General features: G+C 30.5%; 1 protein-coding gene across 8 annotated transcripts in view; it reads left to right on the top strand.

Moving 5' to 3' along the window:
- LOC143042320 (uncharacterized) overlaps positions 1–8,528 on the top strand; it is a 98,481-nt gene extending 89,953 nt beyond the window's left edge. For 4 of the 8 annotated variants that reach the window (XM_076214593.1, XM_076214597.1, XM_076214591.1 and 1 more), the window contains 3 exons: positions 355–411; positions 4,516–4,551; positions 6,494–8,528. In XM_076214593.1, the coding sequence (XP_076070708.1) occupies positions 355–411; positions 4,516–4,551; positions 6,494–7,609 (1,209 nt within the window). In that variant the 3' untranslated portion in view covers positions 7,610–8,528. Of the gene's footprint in view, positions 1–354; positions 412–1,625; positions 1,653–4,515; positions 4,552–6,493 lie in introns of all 8 variants that reach the window. The other 4 variants (XM_076214592.1, XM_076214594.1, XM_076214595.1 and 1 more) reach the window with 4 other exon arrangements.
- The last annotated feature ends 11,130 nt before the right edge of the window (positions 8,529–19,658 follow it).

The following is a 19,658-nucleotide window of genomic DNA, read 5'->3' as shown; positions in this document are numbered from 1 at the left end:
AGTCTTATTTAGTTCTCACCAGTGTGTGAATTAACAGAATCAAATAATTCTTGAAACATTTATTTTTAGGTTATCACAATTATATTTTGTTTTACATGTTAGAATTGTCTCCCTTTAGACTGACACTAGGAAAAATATGAACTATTTAAATTATAAAAATAAGAAAAATTACCTGAAGAATGTAAATCAAATTAAACAATCAAATAAAAATTCATCAAAGATCTATTCTGTTATCACAATTGCATGTTGTTCTTGCATGATAGAAATGATAGAGTTATCTCCCTTTTGACAAAAAACTATTTCAATAATTTATTTTAAAAAATCAGAAATTTTACATCAATATAATTCCTACAGTTACAGCAAATCCTGGTAGATTTAAAATTTGATTCATGTGCGAGAATTGGCAATTGGGTATGTTGACATGAGGTGATCACACGTGTTAATAATGTTTGTTTATCTCATATAAGTCTTGTTTTATTTGTGAATTTCATCACTAAATATATTCAATACTAATTTTACCTTAAAAATTGAATTCTTAGCGCAATTAGTTTTTAAGCATTCAGGACAGAAGTGTTATTTCTTTTTTTATGTTGAAAAATTGTATTCATATAATTCTGAGAACAAAAAAAAAGATTTCTTTTTTGAAGCAACTAGTAAAAATTTCTAATTTTGTGAACAGTAGTTCTTGTACTTTTGTTGATAAGGTATGAACTAAAAAATTTATTAAGTAAGATATATAAAAAAAAATAATGAAACAGTCGAAATATCCCCTTTTCTCTGAGTAAAACAAGGCAAAAGTCAGAAAAAAATATTCCTATACAATTTAACAAATTAGATCAGAAAATTGTCAAATTATTTTGGATAGAAAAATTACATATTACATCATTTGATAAGATGATATTTAAATCCAAAGTTGTAAATGCAATTGCCTACATAATCTTCTTTTAATAACTTGATAAAAAATCTTTCTAGTTTTTTCTTGTATGTCGTAACTATTTGGTTGCATGCAGAAATCATGTATAATTATGTAAAACTGAGTGTGAATGAATTAGCACATTATCACTATTTTAATTTGAATGTACATTGTTTATATCATCTTATATTCATGCACAAATAGAGATGAAATCCACATTCATTTGTTCATAGGTTTTTGTCTATTCTGTTTAAAAAAATCGATATCATAGCTAAAAATTTGCTAGCACTTTCTCTTCAGTTCATTTACAAAGTTATTGCATTAATAAGATTTAAACATGAGCGATTAAGGATTGCAAAAAAAAAATCTTAAAAAGTGCTAATTTTCAGAAATTTGAAGATTTTCTAAAAAGTTATGATTTTGAAACATATTTCTGTGGTTTACTTTTAGTTGGTTTACATTGTCAGGATAAATTTCTTTTTTTTTTCAACATTTACAGTTTAGAGATTTATTTAAAATAAACAAATTCACATGGTTTAAAAAAAAATCGAAATTACTTACATTCTTATCATTTGGTTGAAAGTTGTCTGATTGGAAATCATACCACATCTTAATTCTTTTTTTTTTAAATCTGTGAATGAATATAATGTGGATTACATACTTGTCATTCATTTGATGTTGTATTTGAATAGTAACGATTCTTATATTCCAGCATTATACATACCCCCTCGATAAAAAGGTCAGTAGCTAGCTCATGCTTCTGTCCCAGACACATGTTTGTGTGCGTGTCATCACTGTGTGTGTAAATACCATGTACAGTTCTGCCAAAAAAATATGAAAAATTGTCAAACATCCTTTGCATGCTAAATATGTTTTTATATACCTATTAAATGTTTTTTTAACATGCCAGTTTGTGAATTGTTTGTGTTGTCCAGTTTGCCATAAGAAAAAGAGTTACAGTGAATTTTAATGGTTTTGCTCGTTTTTCCAATTCCTGTTGTTAACATTTTGCAATTTCTCATTTGTACCTTTTTTTATACGCCCGTCATCTTTTAGACGGGACGTATTATGGTATACCGTTGTCCGTCTGTCCATCTGTCCGTCCGTCTGTCCGTCCGTCGTCCACACTTCGGACAATAACTCAAAAACGCTTTCACCAATTTCCATGAAACTTAAGTGAATTGTTTATATCTATTGACGTAAGCTCCCTTTCGGTTTTTTTTAATTTCAGATTTTAAGTTTTGGATTTATGGGGCTTTATTCATAAAAAAGGGGGGATTTTCAACACTTCGGACAATAACTCAAAAAGGCTTTTACCAATGTCCATGAAACTTTGGTGAATTGTTTATATCTATTGATGTAAGCTCCCTTTCAATTTTTATAAATTTCAGATTTTAAGTTTTGGATTTATGGGGCTTTATTCATAAAAAAAAGGGGGATTTTCAACACTTCGGACAATAACTCAAAAAGGCTTTCACCAATGTCCATGAAACTTTGGTGAATTGTTTATATCTATTGATGTAAGCTCCCTTTCAATTTTTATAAATTTCAGATTTTAAGTTTTGGATTTATGGGGCTTTATTCATAAAAAAAAAGGGGGATTTTCAACACTTCGGACAATAACTCAAAAAGGCTTTCACCAATGTCCATGAAACTTTGGTGAATTGTTTATATCTATTGATGTAAGCTCCCTTTCAATTTTTATAAATTTCAGATTTTACATTTCCGTGTTATGAATTTTTATGCTTAAAAAAGGGGGGATTTTCCAATTTTGGGACAATAACTAACACTTTCACAAAATTTTATGCAACTTTGATAAATTGTTTATATCTATTGACATAAGCTCCCTTTCCATTTTTATAAATTTTAGATTTTACGTTTTCTTAAGTAATGAATTTTTATACTTAAAAAAGGGGGATTTTATGAAACTTTGGTGAATATATTAATGTAACATCCCTTTTGATTTGTATATATATTTCTAGTTGATCATATAAATTCATTTAAAGCATAAAAGACAAGTTAAAAGAGCAACAGGCGTATCATGCGCTAAAGCGCAGCCCTTTATTATGTTATGAATTGCTAACTGGCTTCCTCTTTTGTTTGTTTTCAAATTGCAATTTAAAATCTCAAAATATAGATTTTATAGATTTTTGTAGATAAATATTTTATAAATGATTATGAGATTTTTTGTTTATAAATTTTATTACATGAGGGCTGGGCTTGTTGAATATTATTTAATCAATTTCCCAGAACTCAAACCATTGCTTTAGTTGCATCATGAGATACTGAGTAATGATTGTGATTACATGAAGTTCAAAAATTTTTAAAACATTTTCCCCAAAAGTATCTAACAAATTGTTGTGTTTTTGAGTGAACCAATATCTGAGTTTGAAACTGAACTGTACATGGTAAAATAAATTTATGTATTTTTTATTTAACTTTTTTCATAGCACAATTAATTTCAGCAACAATACACGTTTTCTGTTGACATGTATTATATAGGACAAATTAATACAAATTTTCAAAATGTACCGTCTATAGTTATGTATAATAAGCATCCCCTCTTAACCAACTACTGTTAAGTATTCTGGCTTACGTTTTTAAAATTTACCATCTAAGGTAAAATATGATACGCATCCCCTCTTAACCAACTACATAAAAAAGGACTAACATTACACAACTAAAATTGAGAATGGAAATGGGGAATGTGTCAATGAGACAACAAGCCAACCAAAAAAAAGAGTTCAAAACAGCTTAAGATCACCAATGGGTCTTGAATACAGTACACAAAAATTTATGGTTGACCCACAGAGTCCTATCTTACCTTTTGATATCCAATCAATGGTGTATTCTAACAACAAAATTACCCCCAATTTTTGTGAGAAAAAAAACCTAGTTAAAAGCTACAGAAGCTGCTAAAATAGTTTTTCTTTTAATAATAATTGAAGCTGCCAAGGTGCAATATTTTTTACGTCTATTTTTTAAACAGTTGCACTTTCATTGGTATTTTTATACTGGTTGTATATGCATCCTTGTATTTTACAGTGCGATAAAAAAAACTGTCTTATGCATACATGTTGCAGCTTTGTCCTGCTTCACAATAGAAAAGCTAGATATTATTTGTGTCAATTTATAAAATGATGCATCAGTTAAATTAAAGAGTTACTTCCCATGTACAAGGTAATCAATAATTAATTTCAATTATCTCCCTTGAACTTGAATAGGGGAAATAATAGGGCATGATGACTGTATGTGGACCATATGATAAAATTGAATTTAAAAGTTTCAACTTTAGGACCTGTCAGGTTGATTTGGAAGAAGAATGTCAACAAGCAAATTACAATAAATAGGCCTCACTCAGACTCTTTCTTAATTAGAAAACATTCCTTTCCTCATAACAGAAAAAGAAAGACAAACTAAAGCATTATTAATAAATGTTTTGAAGAAAAAAAAATAGAATTAAATTTACAAAATCAAGTTTTAAAGTTCAATGTATTTTTATACATGTCAAATGCATTTAATATTATATCTATAGAATTTGAAGTGTTGGGCTGGAAACTCGAATAATAATAGTGTTATTATATTTCAATAATAATTTTCAGGGCACTGCAATCACGAATTCAATTCACATGGAAGAGGTAAAATCACAATTGTCTTTTTTGGCATGTGGTGATTTGGTGTATTTATATGTGTCTAGAAATATTTTGTGGAATTAATGTGTGCATTAAATGTTGATTTCGTGTAATACTTGACAAAAGAGTGCATTAAATTTATTTTTGATTTCTCATAGAATTATTTAATATCCTAACAAGTATTTGTCATTAAAATAAATATTGCACAATTCAACAAAATTGGACCTGCATAATAATAAAATTATCCTTGCTTCACAAGGGGGCTTCGTTGGCTGTGTGATCTAATTGTAAGTAGTAAAACTACTATATCAAAAGCCTGTTAACACTGAGGTTGTGAGTTTATATCCAGTATTTGGGAGATGAATTAGAGTGATTAGACTCCATTCTTAAATGACTAGGATTGTCAGATTCCCACCAAAGGTTGTTCTCTCTGGGCACTTCGGCCTCCCCCAAACAATAAAGACTGACTGCCGTTAGAAAGCACAATCATGCAGATAGTGGCGTTAACCATCAATCAATCAACTAAACTTATTAAGGAGGTAGACCTAGGTTAAGGGAAATAACTCTTAAAATCATCAGTATGTTTGTGTCAACCATTTTCAAAAATATATTCTAAGCTTCTAGGTTACATAGATTATTTTCAATCTGTTTCAGGTAAATGCTTAAAATACATTGATGAACTTGACTTTTACAAATGCTTAACTGATTTAAAGAGTTATCTCCCTGAACCAAGGTCTACCCCCTTAAACTAGAGAAAAAATATAACCTCCCATTATTACTAGTTAAAAATAAATTTTTCAGTAGAAAAACAATTGAATAAATACAATAGGGTAGTCTCAATTTTAGACGTTTTTAGTATCTCTGTAATTTTAGTATTTGATAGATTTCTGGTTTTGTAAAAAGTCTAGAAACAGACTAACTTCTAGAAAGTAGTGTAGAGTAAAATTGTAGAAACGTTATGTTTGATCAAATAATTTTTTTAAACGAAAAAAAAGTTGACTTGGTAGACGTCGTTAAATTCAAATAATTCACAAATGTTGATTTCACCTACCAGAAATCTAAAGAATTTATTGAAATCGTAGAATTTCACATTATTTTCAATTTTCAATATATGTCTGTCTGGGTACCCCTGTTGATTTTTTGAAATGTTTCACAGTACAGGGTTAGTAACACCATTAATTGTGTGAGTTTGTTCAAATCATTTATCATTTTATTATATAAATTACCCATTTTAACGGACAAATTTGTAATGTAAATCATTAAAAATACATAGTAAAAGTATCAATTTTATTAATAGAACACATTTTGTAAAAGATAAACCACAAACTCTCAATTGTTTTGTATTTTATGTTTTCACAACAAATTTGACAGCAATTTAATCGTTCACAGTTTTTAAAAGTGTGTTTGAAAAAAAATCACATTTAAATGTATTTACTGATGGAAAAATATAATGATTTTACTAATTCCTTTTTATATGCACATTTAAGAAACTAATATTTTACAAATAAAATAGAAATTTTAATATTTTTTTCTTTACAATTTTTATAAATTTTCTCATTATATGCATATGCATGCTGCATGTTGGTTCAAGGGAAATATATGGTATAAGGCAATAATTATGCATATTTAAATAACTTTTTAAGGGAAAAAAGATGCATTTTCTTTCTTTATGAGTCTATTATTTTTGAGATTCTTAATTATTTTTGACAAATAAGAATATCTATGTAATTTGTAACAACATAAGATGAAAATGAAGAAAAAAAATATATGTCAATGTATCGTTGCATGGTTGTTAAAACTGTAATCACAATTATTGTGCACTTTAAAAACATGTGACTAAAAGCATGCATACATTTAATATGTTAACTTTACGTATAATTATGAATTAGCTGAATTTGCATATCTTTTCAAGATTAAAATATGTCAACATTTTTTTTTCCATTTTCAGAGACAGAGAACTGCACAAAAGAAATCAGGTCCAATGAAGGCTTTATCATCTGTTTTTACATCTGGTGATAAAAAACACTCAAAAGCTACTACAGATTCAGAATCCTCTACTCCAGTTAAAGTTGCCAATGGCAACATCAAACATGAGGGTCCCAATGATCAAGATCAGACAAGTGGAGTCCAAAGACCTAGAAGGAACTCACAAAGAAGAGGTAGTAAAGACGATATATCTGGTACATACACTCCTAAATCTAGTACTAAAGGAGATGTAAGTCCATTTGGGACATTAGGTAGTAATAGTAGTATATGGCGCCCAATGTCAATGAGAGGCAAGAGTACAATAAAAGACGATTCAGAGGAAGCCAGGTCATATACAAACTTTGATGCTCTTCGTGATATCACTGCCGGAAAAACACCTCAGGGAGCAGACAAAAAAGTGATGAGAAAACCTCCACCCGTTCCAACGGGGATTGCCGAAAGTAAGAAAACAAGTGTTCAAACATCTGTTCCCAATGGTGATGTGCGACAGAGAAAAGGTTCATTTTCCGAAGAAAGTTTTGCAATTGTTAGTGACAGAATTAGTGTTAGCCATTCAGACTCAGTGAAATTAATCTTAGAAAAGACATATAGTATAAGTGACTTTGAAGAAGCCACTCGTGATGCTGAGAGGCTTCTATCAGAACTTAAACAAACACTTGAGACATTAAAAGATTCAAGAATTGACCGTCGTCCGAAACAGTTTGGAATGTGCAAAGAGGAACTCAATAACCGAGTCAAACAATTTGTGTACGATGCAAAATTTCTTGTCAGTAATGCAACACAAACTAAAGAAAAATTAGCAGAAAATCTGGACACTTGTATGCATACTTTAGCAAAAGTCTTCCTTCACGCTCAGGCAACCATGATCATGATGGTCGCAGTTCACCAAGCACAGCAGCTAGGTTTTGAGGTCATTAAGGTCACAAACTCATTTAAAAGTACAGTAAATGCTGCCCAGGCAGCATGCGGAAAGCCGTTGTCTGATCCTCATATGCGTTACTTAATGAGACAGGCAACCAGTTTAGCGACGCTGCTGAGTAGTTTGTTAAAACATTTAAAAACATTAGAACAGAATTAGATTTATATATGTTTGTTGTTTATTGAAATTTTTATAAAGTCCCAAATATTTATTAATGTGTAACCAAAAATCCATACTCCCAATATTGAAAATGCTTTCTTTAGAATGGCGTCAAATACTTTTTTACAGTGAAAATGTACAGATAGGTGAAACTGAGACTAAAGTTTGTTACCCCATTTTTTAAGTACCTTCCTTGGCTACCATTTATACTTAAATGAAACAACCCTTATTTGAATATGACAGGTATATTGAAATACATGTATTTGAAATTTTTATCAAATTGCAATATAGAGCATAAGTTCTTAAATTAAGATAGCATTGAATAATCAGCAAGAAATTTTTGAAATTATTAAAGATTATTTCATTAGAATTGTGCAGAAAGATTTAAGATTATTTTTAAGGTGTAATTTTTTTTTAATTGTGACACCATGATTATGTGTTTCGTATCAACTTGCCAATTTGATAACATTTAAACAGCCGAGTTGTTTCCCCTTCCTAAAATCATATAGATCCTTTAATAACTGTGGTACTACATTTGAGGTGAACAAAACCTGCTGTTTAAACTAACTGATAATTAACATATATTGAAAATGAAAAATGCTTCTTCTTAAAATTCTTGTAAATATTTTTGGCATTAGAATTTGGACTGATACTTTTTGAATTTTGTCAATCTGAAATACATTTTTATCAGCCCAATCCTATAATTCTATAAAGAATTCACTTAAATTTGCCAGACATTTTACATTTTTTCAAGTCAATTTGATCCTTTTTTGTATGTCATTTTTTAAGAACTCTGGGCCCCTGTCTCCCCTTTTAGATATAGGACCTCTGTTATTCCTTAAGATTCTATTGTTTATGTTATATTATGGCTTTATTTTCTTGATGGATCTGATGCTTACATAAATTGTTCTGTGATAAATGTTTTTGTTATTTGTTTGTTTTTTTGTAAGTTTTATATATTAATATCTTTATCGTTTCATATATTTTTGTCCACATTCCATATTTATTACGTAGTATTTACATTCCAGAATAAATACAAAAAATTGTAAATATAAAAACTGTATAGTATATTGTATTGTATGTTTCCATGACAACTGTTATTATGTTAAATTATAGCTTTAATATATCAAAATATTTAAAATAAGTTGATTTATCGTGAAAGTTTATATTTATTCACAGTTATCAAATTTGGTGGGAGAAAACGTAGCCCAATAAAAATCAATTTTTATGAACACTTATATTTTCCCAAACATAATACCGATTTTTTTAACGATTGACACTTTCACGCTTAAGAATATTTGGTCAGAATTTTAAAATGATTCTTTAGAAAAGTATTTTATCTTTGAATAAATTCCGGGATAAAATTCCGTCTCTAAAACCATCAATCTTGTTAAAATAGTCGTTAAGATAATATAAGGGTACAAAATTTACACTTTTGTATAACAATCATGATCTTTCTTATGCTTTTTATATCTATCTTAATGGTTATATTGTTCAAGCTTTAAACTGATCTTGTCTGAGAGTGGTTTTTAATGAGAGGATTAACTATACAACAATAAAATTGTTCGTGAATATACATGTTGAGTCAGTGAATCAACATTTGTGTACTATACACTGTGCTTTGATGGTTTAAACAGGTACGTTTAAAATTACACCTGTACACGACTTTTGGCAACAATACAAGAACGATTATCAACAGTAAATGTTGACTGATTATTTTATTGGTAGAAAATTTAACCAATTAAAACTTGAGAAGTGCATCTTTTTTCATGTGTATAAGTCTGATAAATTAGTAATTAGGATTTCGCAATACTAAATGGCGATCGTGTAAACTAAACACAAAAAAAGGATATGAATATAATATATGCATTAAGGACTATATGACAAGCTTCTTTTTTCACAAAATATCTTAAGTGAACCTATACTCTGTATAGTTAAGCATAGAAATTTTTCAGGGGTTTGGCTAACTCATTTTTCACAATTTTTTTAAACTTGTTTTTGCCATGGGTATGAAATTAACACTTTTGACATTTTTAAATTTTTTGCAGATATTTTATAATACTGATAATAAAATTTCCTCATTTACAGTAAATAAATATATTTTGGTTGTCCTTTAAATCATTTTAGTTATAAGATGTTTTGTGAAATGGGTTGCTTAAATTTTGTAAGATGAATTTACCAATGGAAATGAAATCCTAAAGGTACTATGATAGTATTAAATTTTAATGTCTCATTATGTAAACTCGTGAATTTCTTTTTTGAAGTATTTGAATTAACTATGCCAAAGTAAAAAATGGGTGTGTTACTTTTTAAGAAGTGAGCTTGTAATTTCTGTCTCTAAACAACATATGTTTAAGACACATTTTCTGGGTAAAAAAGATTTTACATCCCAAACCAAAGACACCTTCATATAGTTGTTGCTTTAATTTAGATAGCTTTATATACATATATGATGCTGAAAGTGTTACATAAAAATTCCATTTAAATAAAATCCTAAATACTTTTGTTTTTTCTTAGATATTACAAATGTACACTTAAGGTGGTACCTAACACTACAGGGAGATAACTCTGTAAAGTCAGCTAAACGTTTTAATTAGGTTGTGTTGTTAAGGGAATATTAAGCTTCTCAATGATCAAAATTGGTGTGTGTCAAGCTGCTATATAACCAGTGTAATTTTTCTGACAAACAGTTGGTTCAAAAATTTTTAAATTTTTATATTTTAATTAAAGTCTCATGGTAAATACTTTGACAAAATTTTATGAAAATTAAACAAGCCAAATTAATTTTAGTGAAAGTGTTGGGTACCACCTTAATGTCTTTGGCATATTTAAAGTGTAATAAATCTTGCCAAGAAAAAAAAGCTATGCATTTTTTGGATGTTACTAGATTTTTGCTTGAAAAGTGTAGCTCTAGAAAGCTGTGAATATTTTGCTTCTGCTTCGATGTTTATGTGTTATAGCTAATTATTTTGGTGGATGCAAAATTTTGAAAATGTTTCACTCTTTCAAGAAAAGATTTTTTTTAATGTTAAATGGACAGAATTTTTTTGAAGTGATTAAAATCGTAAATAACTTTCTTTTTTTTCAAAGTTCCCTAAGACCTTATGCTTATTCTTGAGTTAATTTTAAATCATTTTAGATACTCTGATTAATAATGGTTGGTTTAGAGGCTATAAATAGTAAATGGCAAAAGTTAGATGTAAAATGTTCAAAAAAGGAAAATTTGCAATCCACCAAAATTTTCTGCTATACAGTTCAAGTAATAATCTGTGCCAAATAATATCTTGAAATATAATACTCGGTGAAATACTGTTTTTGTTACACTGCTGATTTCAATCAAATTATTGTTTTGTTACATAAAATTATCTCCCCTTAAAAAGTTACTTCCCTTTGAAAATGTGAATATTTTGTCAGTTCTGATCTAGACTGTACATGGAGTTGAACATTAAAAACAATTCATGTTATTTGGAAATCTAAGATGTGGTTGTAGGAAAGTTCTTGTTTTTCCCTTTGATATAGGTCTTAATTTTATTGAAAGTTTTAAAATGTAAAATTTGAAGGGAAGTAACTCTTGTTTACAGAATCTATTAAGCATATTTGATTTCATAATATGAAAAATATTTATGCTATATAACCAAAACCTTTTAAATATAATGAGGTTGTAATAATTTATTAACTTTTACCCTGCATAATTAACAAAAATAGTATAAAAATGTATGAAATATGCGAAAAAACAGGATTTTTTGTTCATGCATATATGCTTTAACACATATTGTTCTCCATAAAAAAATCTGTATCTTTTCATGTGCTCAATCCATGTACCCTATTAACTTACATTCTAACAGTGAAACATATACAAATGAAACTATACTATATACAATCCAGAAAATATTATGAATTGGTTAAATTTTGGTCCATTAGTATTAAAACAACAACAATTCTTAAAAGATGCTATAGAAATGTAAGCTTATTTCATAATTTTCTTAAGCATTGAAGTTGAAAAAAATGGTCAAAATAAGAAAATTCTATTTGAAAATATTACCCTCCTTATTCGTGACTCAATTCATGGAGTTGTGTAACAAAAAGTTGAGAAAATGGGAATATGTGAAATTTTTAACTTAAAATGTTTTGATTAATAAATGTTTCACTGTATTTATCATTGTTTATATACCTTTATAGTTGTGATATATAATATCTGTATGATAAATTGTGATATATATATATATATATATATAAGAAATGTACAGTACATAATTATTTGCAATATACACTTGTTAAAAGTTACCTCATATAAATTGTATACAAAGATTTGTATGAACATAACACAATAAAATGTGTTAAGTTTTATATGACATTGTCTTGGTTATTTTTTTCAATATTTTCCATAAAGTGAAGTAGTGGTAATAACACATTTGTCTTCAAAGACTTTGCAATCTGTAGTCTTGATTGAGCCCTGGTCCACATATCAGGCATTGACCCAAAAACATTGCTCAAAGAAGCACAGAGCCTTTATAAAGAGCCTGGAACACCTCAATGACATTAGTATGGAGCCAGAAGCCCAGAGCATTTTTATATCTTAACAAAGGCATATTTTGATTGAAAATTTTAGTGATAAACAAGAGTGAGCACATGCATGATCAATGCATGTACTACAGATATCTCACTTCACCATACATGCAAGGGCTGTATAGCCAGTCAAGGTCTTTCAAAACTCCCATCATCAGATATCCACAGTTTAAACTTAACCAAATTAAGATCCATGAAAATAAGTTCAAGGTCATATGTACCCTATCAAAATTCACCTATACTTTACAATCATGGTATACACCAAATAAAGATGACATTCTGCATAAAGTATCTGTGAAACTTGTAAACCTAATCTTAAAATGACCAATGAACCATGAAATTGAGGTAAAGGGCATTTGAGCTCTGCTAGACAAACAAGTTCACATTACAAGCATGTCTTACAAGAAACAAAGTTTACCTACTGCTTAAAGTATCTGTGAAACAGATTTAATCACAAGCACTTAACATTGACAAATGAACCATGAAAAAAATAGGTCGAGGCCAAATGAACCTGTCGGCACACAATTGCACCCTACAATCATTCCATATACAAATATATGTGAGCTACTGCAGTGACAAATGACATGATTAAAAAACTTAAGATTGGCAAATGAACCATGAAATGAGGTGATCAAGGCCGGATAAACTATGCCAGACAGACGTGCACCTTATAATCATTCCTTACAACAATATTATAATTTACGTACTAAGCGTATTATCTGCGATACGTTATTTAAAAATGATGAGTTAACCATAAAAATCAGTCAGATGAACCCTGCCACACTGACATGAACATCTTGTAATTAGTGTACATTTAAAAGTGAACACTGGGAAATGCATATGAAGGCAGCACATTGACTTTCTAGCCCTGTGTCAATGTATCAATAAGGGGTGTGACCTACAGACCTCAAAACCAGGAGGAATCATCAGTCAAAGGAGTTTATATACACCTAATAGCTTTGATTTGTAAACACCAATTACTATACTTGTCCTGAGCATGTATGAAATATTTGCCACTGGACGTAATGCAACCAAAAATCAATGGCCTTGAATTAAACTTTATCATTCGAAATAATTTGAATCTTAAATTGATCTACTAAGTATTTATAGATTTACTCTTTGTTAAAGAAATCTCTTCATAAGGTCAATTTTTGCTCCAAAATGAGCACAATTTAGATATTTGGCAAAATACGATGAATTTGAGCATATTTCGAACATAAAAGCAACATCGGATCTAAAATTTTCTATAAACAAGAGTTGCAAATGGTCATATTGAATAACTTTCTGGATCTTGGGTTGCGGCCAAAGTTAATTATGCTGAAACTGACTGTTTCAGAATTATTGAAAATATGACCAATACAGACGTTTCAACTCAAATAATGCATTTAGTCAATACTTCATCACTTATAATATGGCGTGCCAAAATGAAGCCATTTTGTATTAATGTTAATATCATAACTGTTTTATGTGATATTTATACTTTTATGACCTGATTAAAAAAAAGGCAGTGGCTATTTGACCGGCACCGGCTAAATAGCAAATTTGCTATTTGACCGGCACCGACAAAATAGCAAAATTACTATTTAGCCGGCACTGAATAATTTATATCTCTATGGAATTAAAATGTAAGAATAATAATTAAATATCAAAATTTTATATTTAAAAACTTTTATAACTGTTACTCATATAAACACTTAAACGTTGAACTATCAAATTAAATATATTTTAAAAATTAAAATACAAATACATCCGAGGAACAAGTTGAAGCAAGATCTGAATTTTTTAACTTTTAACATTGATTTAATCAAAAAATATTGCCAAAAAGATGCATGGGAAGCTATTAAGAGCGTAAAACTATATAGTCTAAAGAGAAGAAAAAGAACCCTTTATGTATGTGCAACATATGCGCACATAGTGCAGATTCAAAGGGAGCCAGTGTTATGTGTAGTTCTTGTTTGGAGTGGCAAACTTCATCTTGTGCTAGATTAAAACAACTGCTAAAGGCAAATAATTGGTTTTGTAACAATTGCAAATGTTAAATCATGTGTCCTTTTGAAATTCGTAGCAAACAACTTTTAATATTGCCTTTTTTTTATGTGCGTAGTTTTATATAACACTATTTTTATCGCATGGCAGGATATTTTAACCATAGATTTTACACAGATTTGGACATCTACTTTTTAGCTCACCTGACCTGGGTCCCATACTGGACTTGCGTACTCTATTAATGAATACTGGTGTTACGTTCGCATTTCTCCAGTCATTTGGTACATCCTCAGTTTCTATTGATGTTTTGAAAATGATTGTCAGGATTGGGGCTATTTCTGTGATCAGTTCGTTGAGTAGTTTAGGTTTTATATTATCTAGTCCAGCTGCTGTATTTGGATTTATTTTTTTCAGAAGTTTGAGTATACCATTTTCTGTGATGTTGAGTTCCTCTGCTATATTGATATTGACCTGGCATATTGCATCTGGATTTAAACTCGTATTCATTATAGTTGTCCTTGGTGGAAAAGGCAGATTGGAATTGCTTGTTTAGAATGGTTGCGTGGTCTAAAGGGTGTGTGTGTGTGTAGTATACCTTCACTGCAAAATGGTGCAACTCCATTGCTTTCTATTTTCTGATGTTTGATGTATGTCCAGAAACGTTTCATACTACTATATTGGTTGTTTTCCTCCCAATCTAATTAAAAACCGATCTCTCATCGCTCCCGTTTTCTGATATGTCGCGTGTGAGCCCACGCGACATATCAGAAAACGGTAGCGATGAGAGATCGGTTTTTAATTAGATTATTTTCCTCCTTAGGTGTTACGATGTTCTCATTGTAGTTCCAATTTGAACGACGGAGCTCTCTTTGTACCATTCTCTTTGTTCCTTTAAGTTTGGATGTTATTGTAAGATCAGCTGACTTTTTATGTTTTTTTGTACAATCTGTCAAGGCATTTTATTAGTTTGCGTACTGATGGTGTGAGCCAAGGCAGGCTGTCTTTTTTTTGTGCTGGATGTGATTTGCCACACTGGTTTAAGTTGGTCTTAAAGTATAACCAGAGCTCCTCGGTTGAACTGCAGTTTGCAGCTAGTTCTTTGATCTTTTGTTGGTGTTTTCATGCTTTTAGTTAATATTATTTTATTCAGTGCTAGCTAAATAGCAAATTTGCTATTTTGCCGGTGCCGGTCAATTGGCAAATTTGATATTTAGCCGGTGCCGGTCAAATAGCCACTGCCTAAAAAAAAACATCAAAATTTCAGGGCCAATCTTAACCCTTCGTGAACGTACTCCGTTGTAATGGTCACTGCAAAAACATTAAGTCATTTATCAGTAAAATACGAAAATCTTGTTTACAAAAATCATTTTCTTGTCTGCTATTTCTTGATCTAAACGGAACTTATGTTCCAGTTTCATAAAATGTTATAAAGGTTTGACAATTGATGTTATATCATGAATTTAACCACCGATCGACTGTGACCTAAAATGTTGGCCCTTGCAACAACTCATTATAAAGGGGTCCCTAGGTGGCCTGTTGAATGACAAAATTTCATTCCCAGGCTATCCATTTTCCCGTGGTAGTCCAAATTTTTCAAACCTTCATCCCGGGTGATCTTTATTACAGGACTACCTATTGTATTTATTATTAATGTATTAAAATATTTTTTAGAACATGCATGACATATTCTGCACCCGACGTTAAGCAACCAACAATCAATCAGCCCTGATAACGTGCCATATTTGGCCCTGCTTAACAAATTATATGCTGTCTAATTTTTCCCTAGTTCAAGTAAGTTGTTGTCATCTGATAGTACCTGTACTGTGTAGAGTTTTATGGTAGGTTTTAGTCCAAATAATTTTTACATCTTGAAAGGATATTATATTCTTTTTCTTTGACGCCTAATACATCGTCACAGGAAGGCGTCAAAGTAAAAATTAAAAATAACCTTCCAAGACGTCATAATTATTTGGATTAGGTAGGTTTCAGAATAAATAATAAAGGGGTCACATAAATCTCGTTAAACCTCATCTGTTCAAATTTAAAGTTTTTCGTTAAAAATGTACTAAACGTTTTATTATATACAACCACACATTTTTTTATTGTGGTCGTATATTGGTTTCTCGTTGTCGTTGTCGTTGTCGTCGTCGTCGTCGTGGACAGCTGGTTTTCGGACAATAATTTAAATATAAGTAAATAGAAATCCATGAAATTTATACACATAGACAATAACTGTTTAGTGTCTTTAAATATCAGCTGTATTTGTACGAGGCTAGGAAACAAGGTGTATGCGAGCTTTTAGCGAGCTACTACACCTGTTTCGAGCCGAGTACAAATACAGCTGATATTTAAAGACACTAAACAGTTATTGTCTTTATCCTGCAATTAATTCTGTATATTGTTTGTGTTTTGAAAAACACAAAAAATAACATATTTAGCGTTTATTTTCGATTTGTAATCCCTTGAGGCCCGCGTAGTAATATCAAAATCACACATTACGCTGAAGACGGGTTCGCAAAAAAGAATCTCGAATGGTCAACAATAATACATCGCTCAAGGTGAATAATTATCTATTTTAACATAACAACTAATTTCAACAGTAAAAACAAATAACAAAACATTGTCAAATTTGAAACAGAAGTGTACGAGTTGTTCTACGCTTCAGACTTGACATTCACTAAACATGCATGCTGAAATTGACATGGTTGATTTTGTAACACAATCATACACATTCAAGTTTTGAAATCGACAATTGTCATCGTCATTGGAATGCAACTGGAATACACATTCTGAGGTCACACAGGTTCAAACAATACTCAGTCCGGCAGTGGGCGGAGCTTTAAAGCGATATCTGTATAGTATACAGATACAGCATAGCGATATCTGTAGGGCTGTATCTGTATAGTAGGACACCCAATTGCAGGATAAAAGGTTTATAACTTCAAAATGAAGATTTTTGAGATTGGTTTTGGGGGTTATGGTCCAAAAGGTTAGTAATTAGGGACCAGAAAAGGAGCCCAAATAAGCATTTTAGAGTTTCCAGACAATAACTTGTCTTTAAGTGTATTGCACAAAAGAAAAAAAAACGAATATAACTTCAAATCATATAACCAATTCTAAGTTCTTTGACTACAGTTTTTCTGTGTCTGGAACCTATTCTGTGTCAAATATTTAATTCCATCCAAGTTCAGACCTGTATCAAGTGCTAATATTTTTGTCCTAACTGTTCAGGGTTGGACCTCTCCGGTCGTATCCAGCTGCGAAGCAATTTATTTATTGTATATTATAGATTAATTTGAGGTTTGGGATTTGGTCGTTAAAGGCAGTGCGATGACCTGTAATTGCTATCTTTTATGTAAGTTGGTCTTTGGTAGAGATATGTCTTATTGGCAATGATATCACATCTTCGTATTCTATTTCATTAGAAACCCTTGGCTTCCATTCTACTCAGACTTCAAAATTTGAAGTTAAAACTAAATGAGCTGGAAAACAAACAAAACAAATTCTTTTTGTTATTTGGACACCCAGAATGTAGTGTTTTAAAATGAAAGAACAAATGATCATAAAAAACTACAAAAAGATGATGAACAAGAATGTGTCCTAAGTACACGGATGCCACATTCGCGCTATCATTTTCTATGTTCAGTGGACCGTGAAAATGGGATAAAATCTCTAATTTGGTATTAAAATTAGAAAGATCATATCATAAGAAACACGTGTACTAAGTTTCAAGTTGATTGGACTTCTACTTCATCAACAACTACCTCGACCAAAAACTTTAACCTGAAGCGGGACAAACGGACGGACGAACGAACGAACGAACAGACGGACGCACAGACCAGAAAACATAATGCCCATAAATGGGGCATAAAAACGCAGAAGTACTTACCGTTTAGATAAATGCAGTTGCTTTACTTATGATATGTACTAGTATCTCGTTTACACGCAAACGATAATATATATATGAAGGCTTCAAGCGATAGTTCTCAGCATTGTGTTTTGAATAAGAAGTAGATTTGCAATTATATTGTTCAATGATACGTTTTCTTGTCTTGGAAGCGAAGTACTAAAATAAAAACTATATTTCGACTTCAAATTACATGAAGTTCTTTTTAAAGCAGTTTACCAAATAACTCTTTTCTGCCAACAAACACTGTGCTTAAACGGCTGTGGGTAACTTAAGTTACCCACAGCCCAAGATGGAGCCGCCTTGCGTCGGTTAGGGACTTCTCTTTTATAGAATAACAATACCATGGATGCATCAATTAAACCACTGTATTAAAAAGTTGTAGAATTCGTTTAAGGAAACCCCTAAACTTAACAGGTGATTAAATTCTACAAAATAAACGAGCACAGCACGATTTGAAAAAACGCTTAGGCTGTCCGTAACTTAAAAACAACTTGTCCGTAACTTTTTTCATTATACAAATAGGAATGTCCGTAACTTTCAAAGAATCGACATACGTGGATGTAATGTTTTACTTATGATAGAGATTGCATCGAATACATAATCAGAAATGAAGTAGATCTCTAGTATGATATAATTCATTTGAATTAGAATGGAAGACACAATTGGGAATAATATGAAAAAAATAAGGATAAATCCGTTAAACTCGGGTCTGATTTTTTATAACGTCGGGATACCCAAATCGCCCAGTTCGGAGGGTGGTTTCCTACCATTGCAGATAATCTGTTGAAACATCATTGTTAATTTTTTTTTTTAAACAAGTAGACTGAATTGAACTAAACAAAAAGACACAATAGTTAAAATTCATTGATATAAAAGGAAAAGAGCAATTAACATAGTGTAACAATTAGAAATAGTATATGAAAATATAATTAACTAAGACAACAGGGTAATTTAATAGTTTAACAATCCCTGATAACATACAAAGAGAAATAAAAAAAAACATACTAGGAAACGTATTCAAAAAAAAAAAATAACACTATAACTTACTGGTGGGATGTATAAATACCGAGCCGCGTCAAAGAGTATTCATCAAAGTACACTTAAAAGAAACAGAGGTGAAAATAAACCGCAAACAGATAATTAAACTAAAAAATTTAAAGAGTATGACAAAGCCATGGTGCGAATCGAAAACGTCGATAAGACGCACATTAGTTAATAAAAGTTCAAACCATAACCAGGATCGAGTACCACAAACCCCACATAAAACCTCTGTGGTGTATGTATGATGTGTTAATAAAATCACATTTGGTGGTGAATGAGTAGTATAAACGGCCGTGAAGGTTTCAAATATGATGTTAATTGTCTTCTAATTGTTGAAATTATAATTCTAAATCAAAAGTTACCCACATCTGAAAATAAAGTTACGGACAGTCTACTTAGTTTCGATAAAAAAAAGTTACGGACGTCTTATGCATTTTTTAAAGTTGGCCTTGTGCTTTAGTGAACTCTATATTAACAAATTTATGGTAATTGTTAGTTGTTTCTTTATTCAATAATCCTATAAATAATTACATTCTGCATGAAAAA

This window comes from Mytilus galloprovincialis, chromosome 8 (assembly GCF_965363235.1).
Source record: "Mytilus galloprovincialis chromosome 8, xbMytGall1.hap1.1, whole genome shotgun sequence".
NCBI lineage: Eukaryota > Metazoa > Mollusca > Bivalvia > Mytilida > Mytilidae > Mytilus > Mytilus galloprovincialis.
Note: the sequence above shows the minus strand (reverse complement) of the source record. Positions and strands in the feature narration are given on the sequence as shown.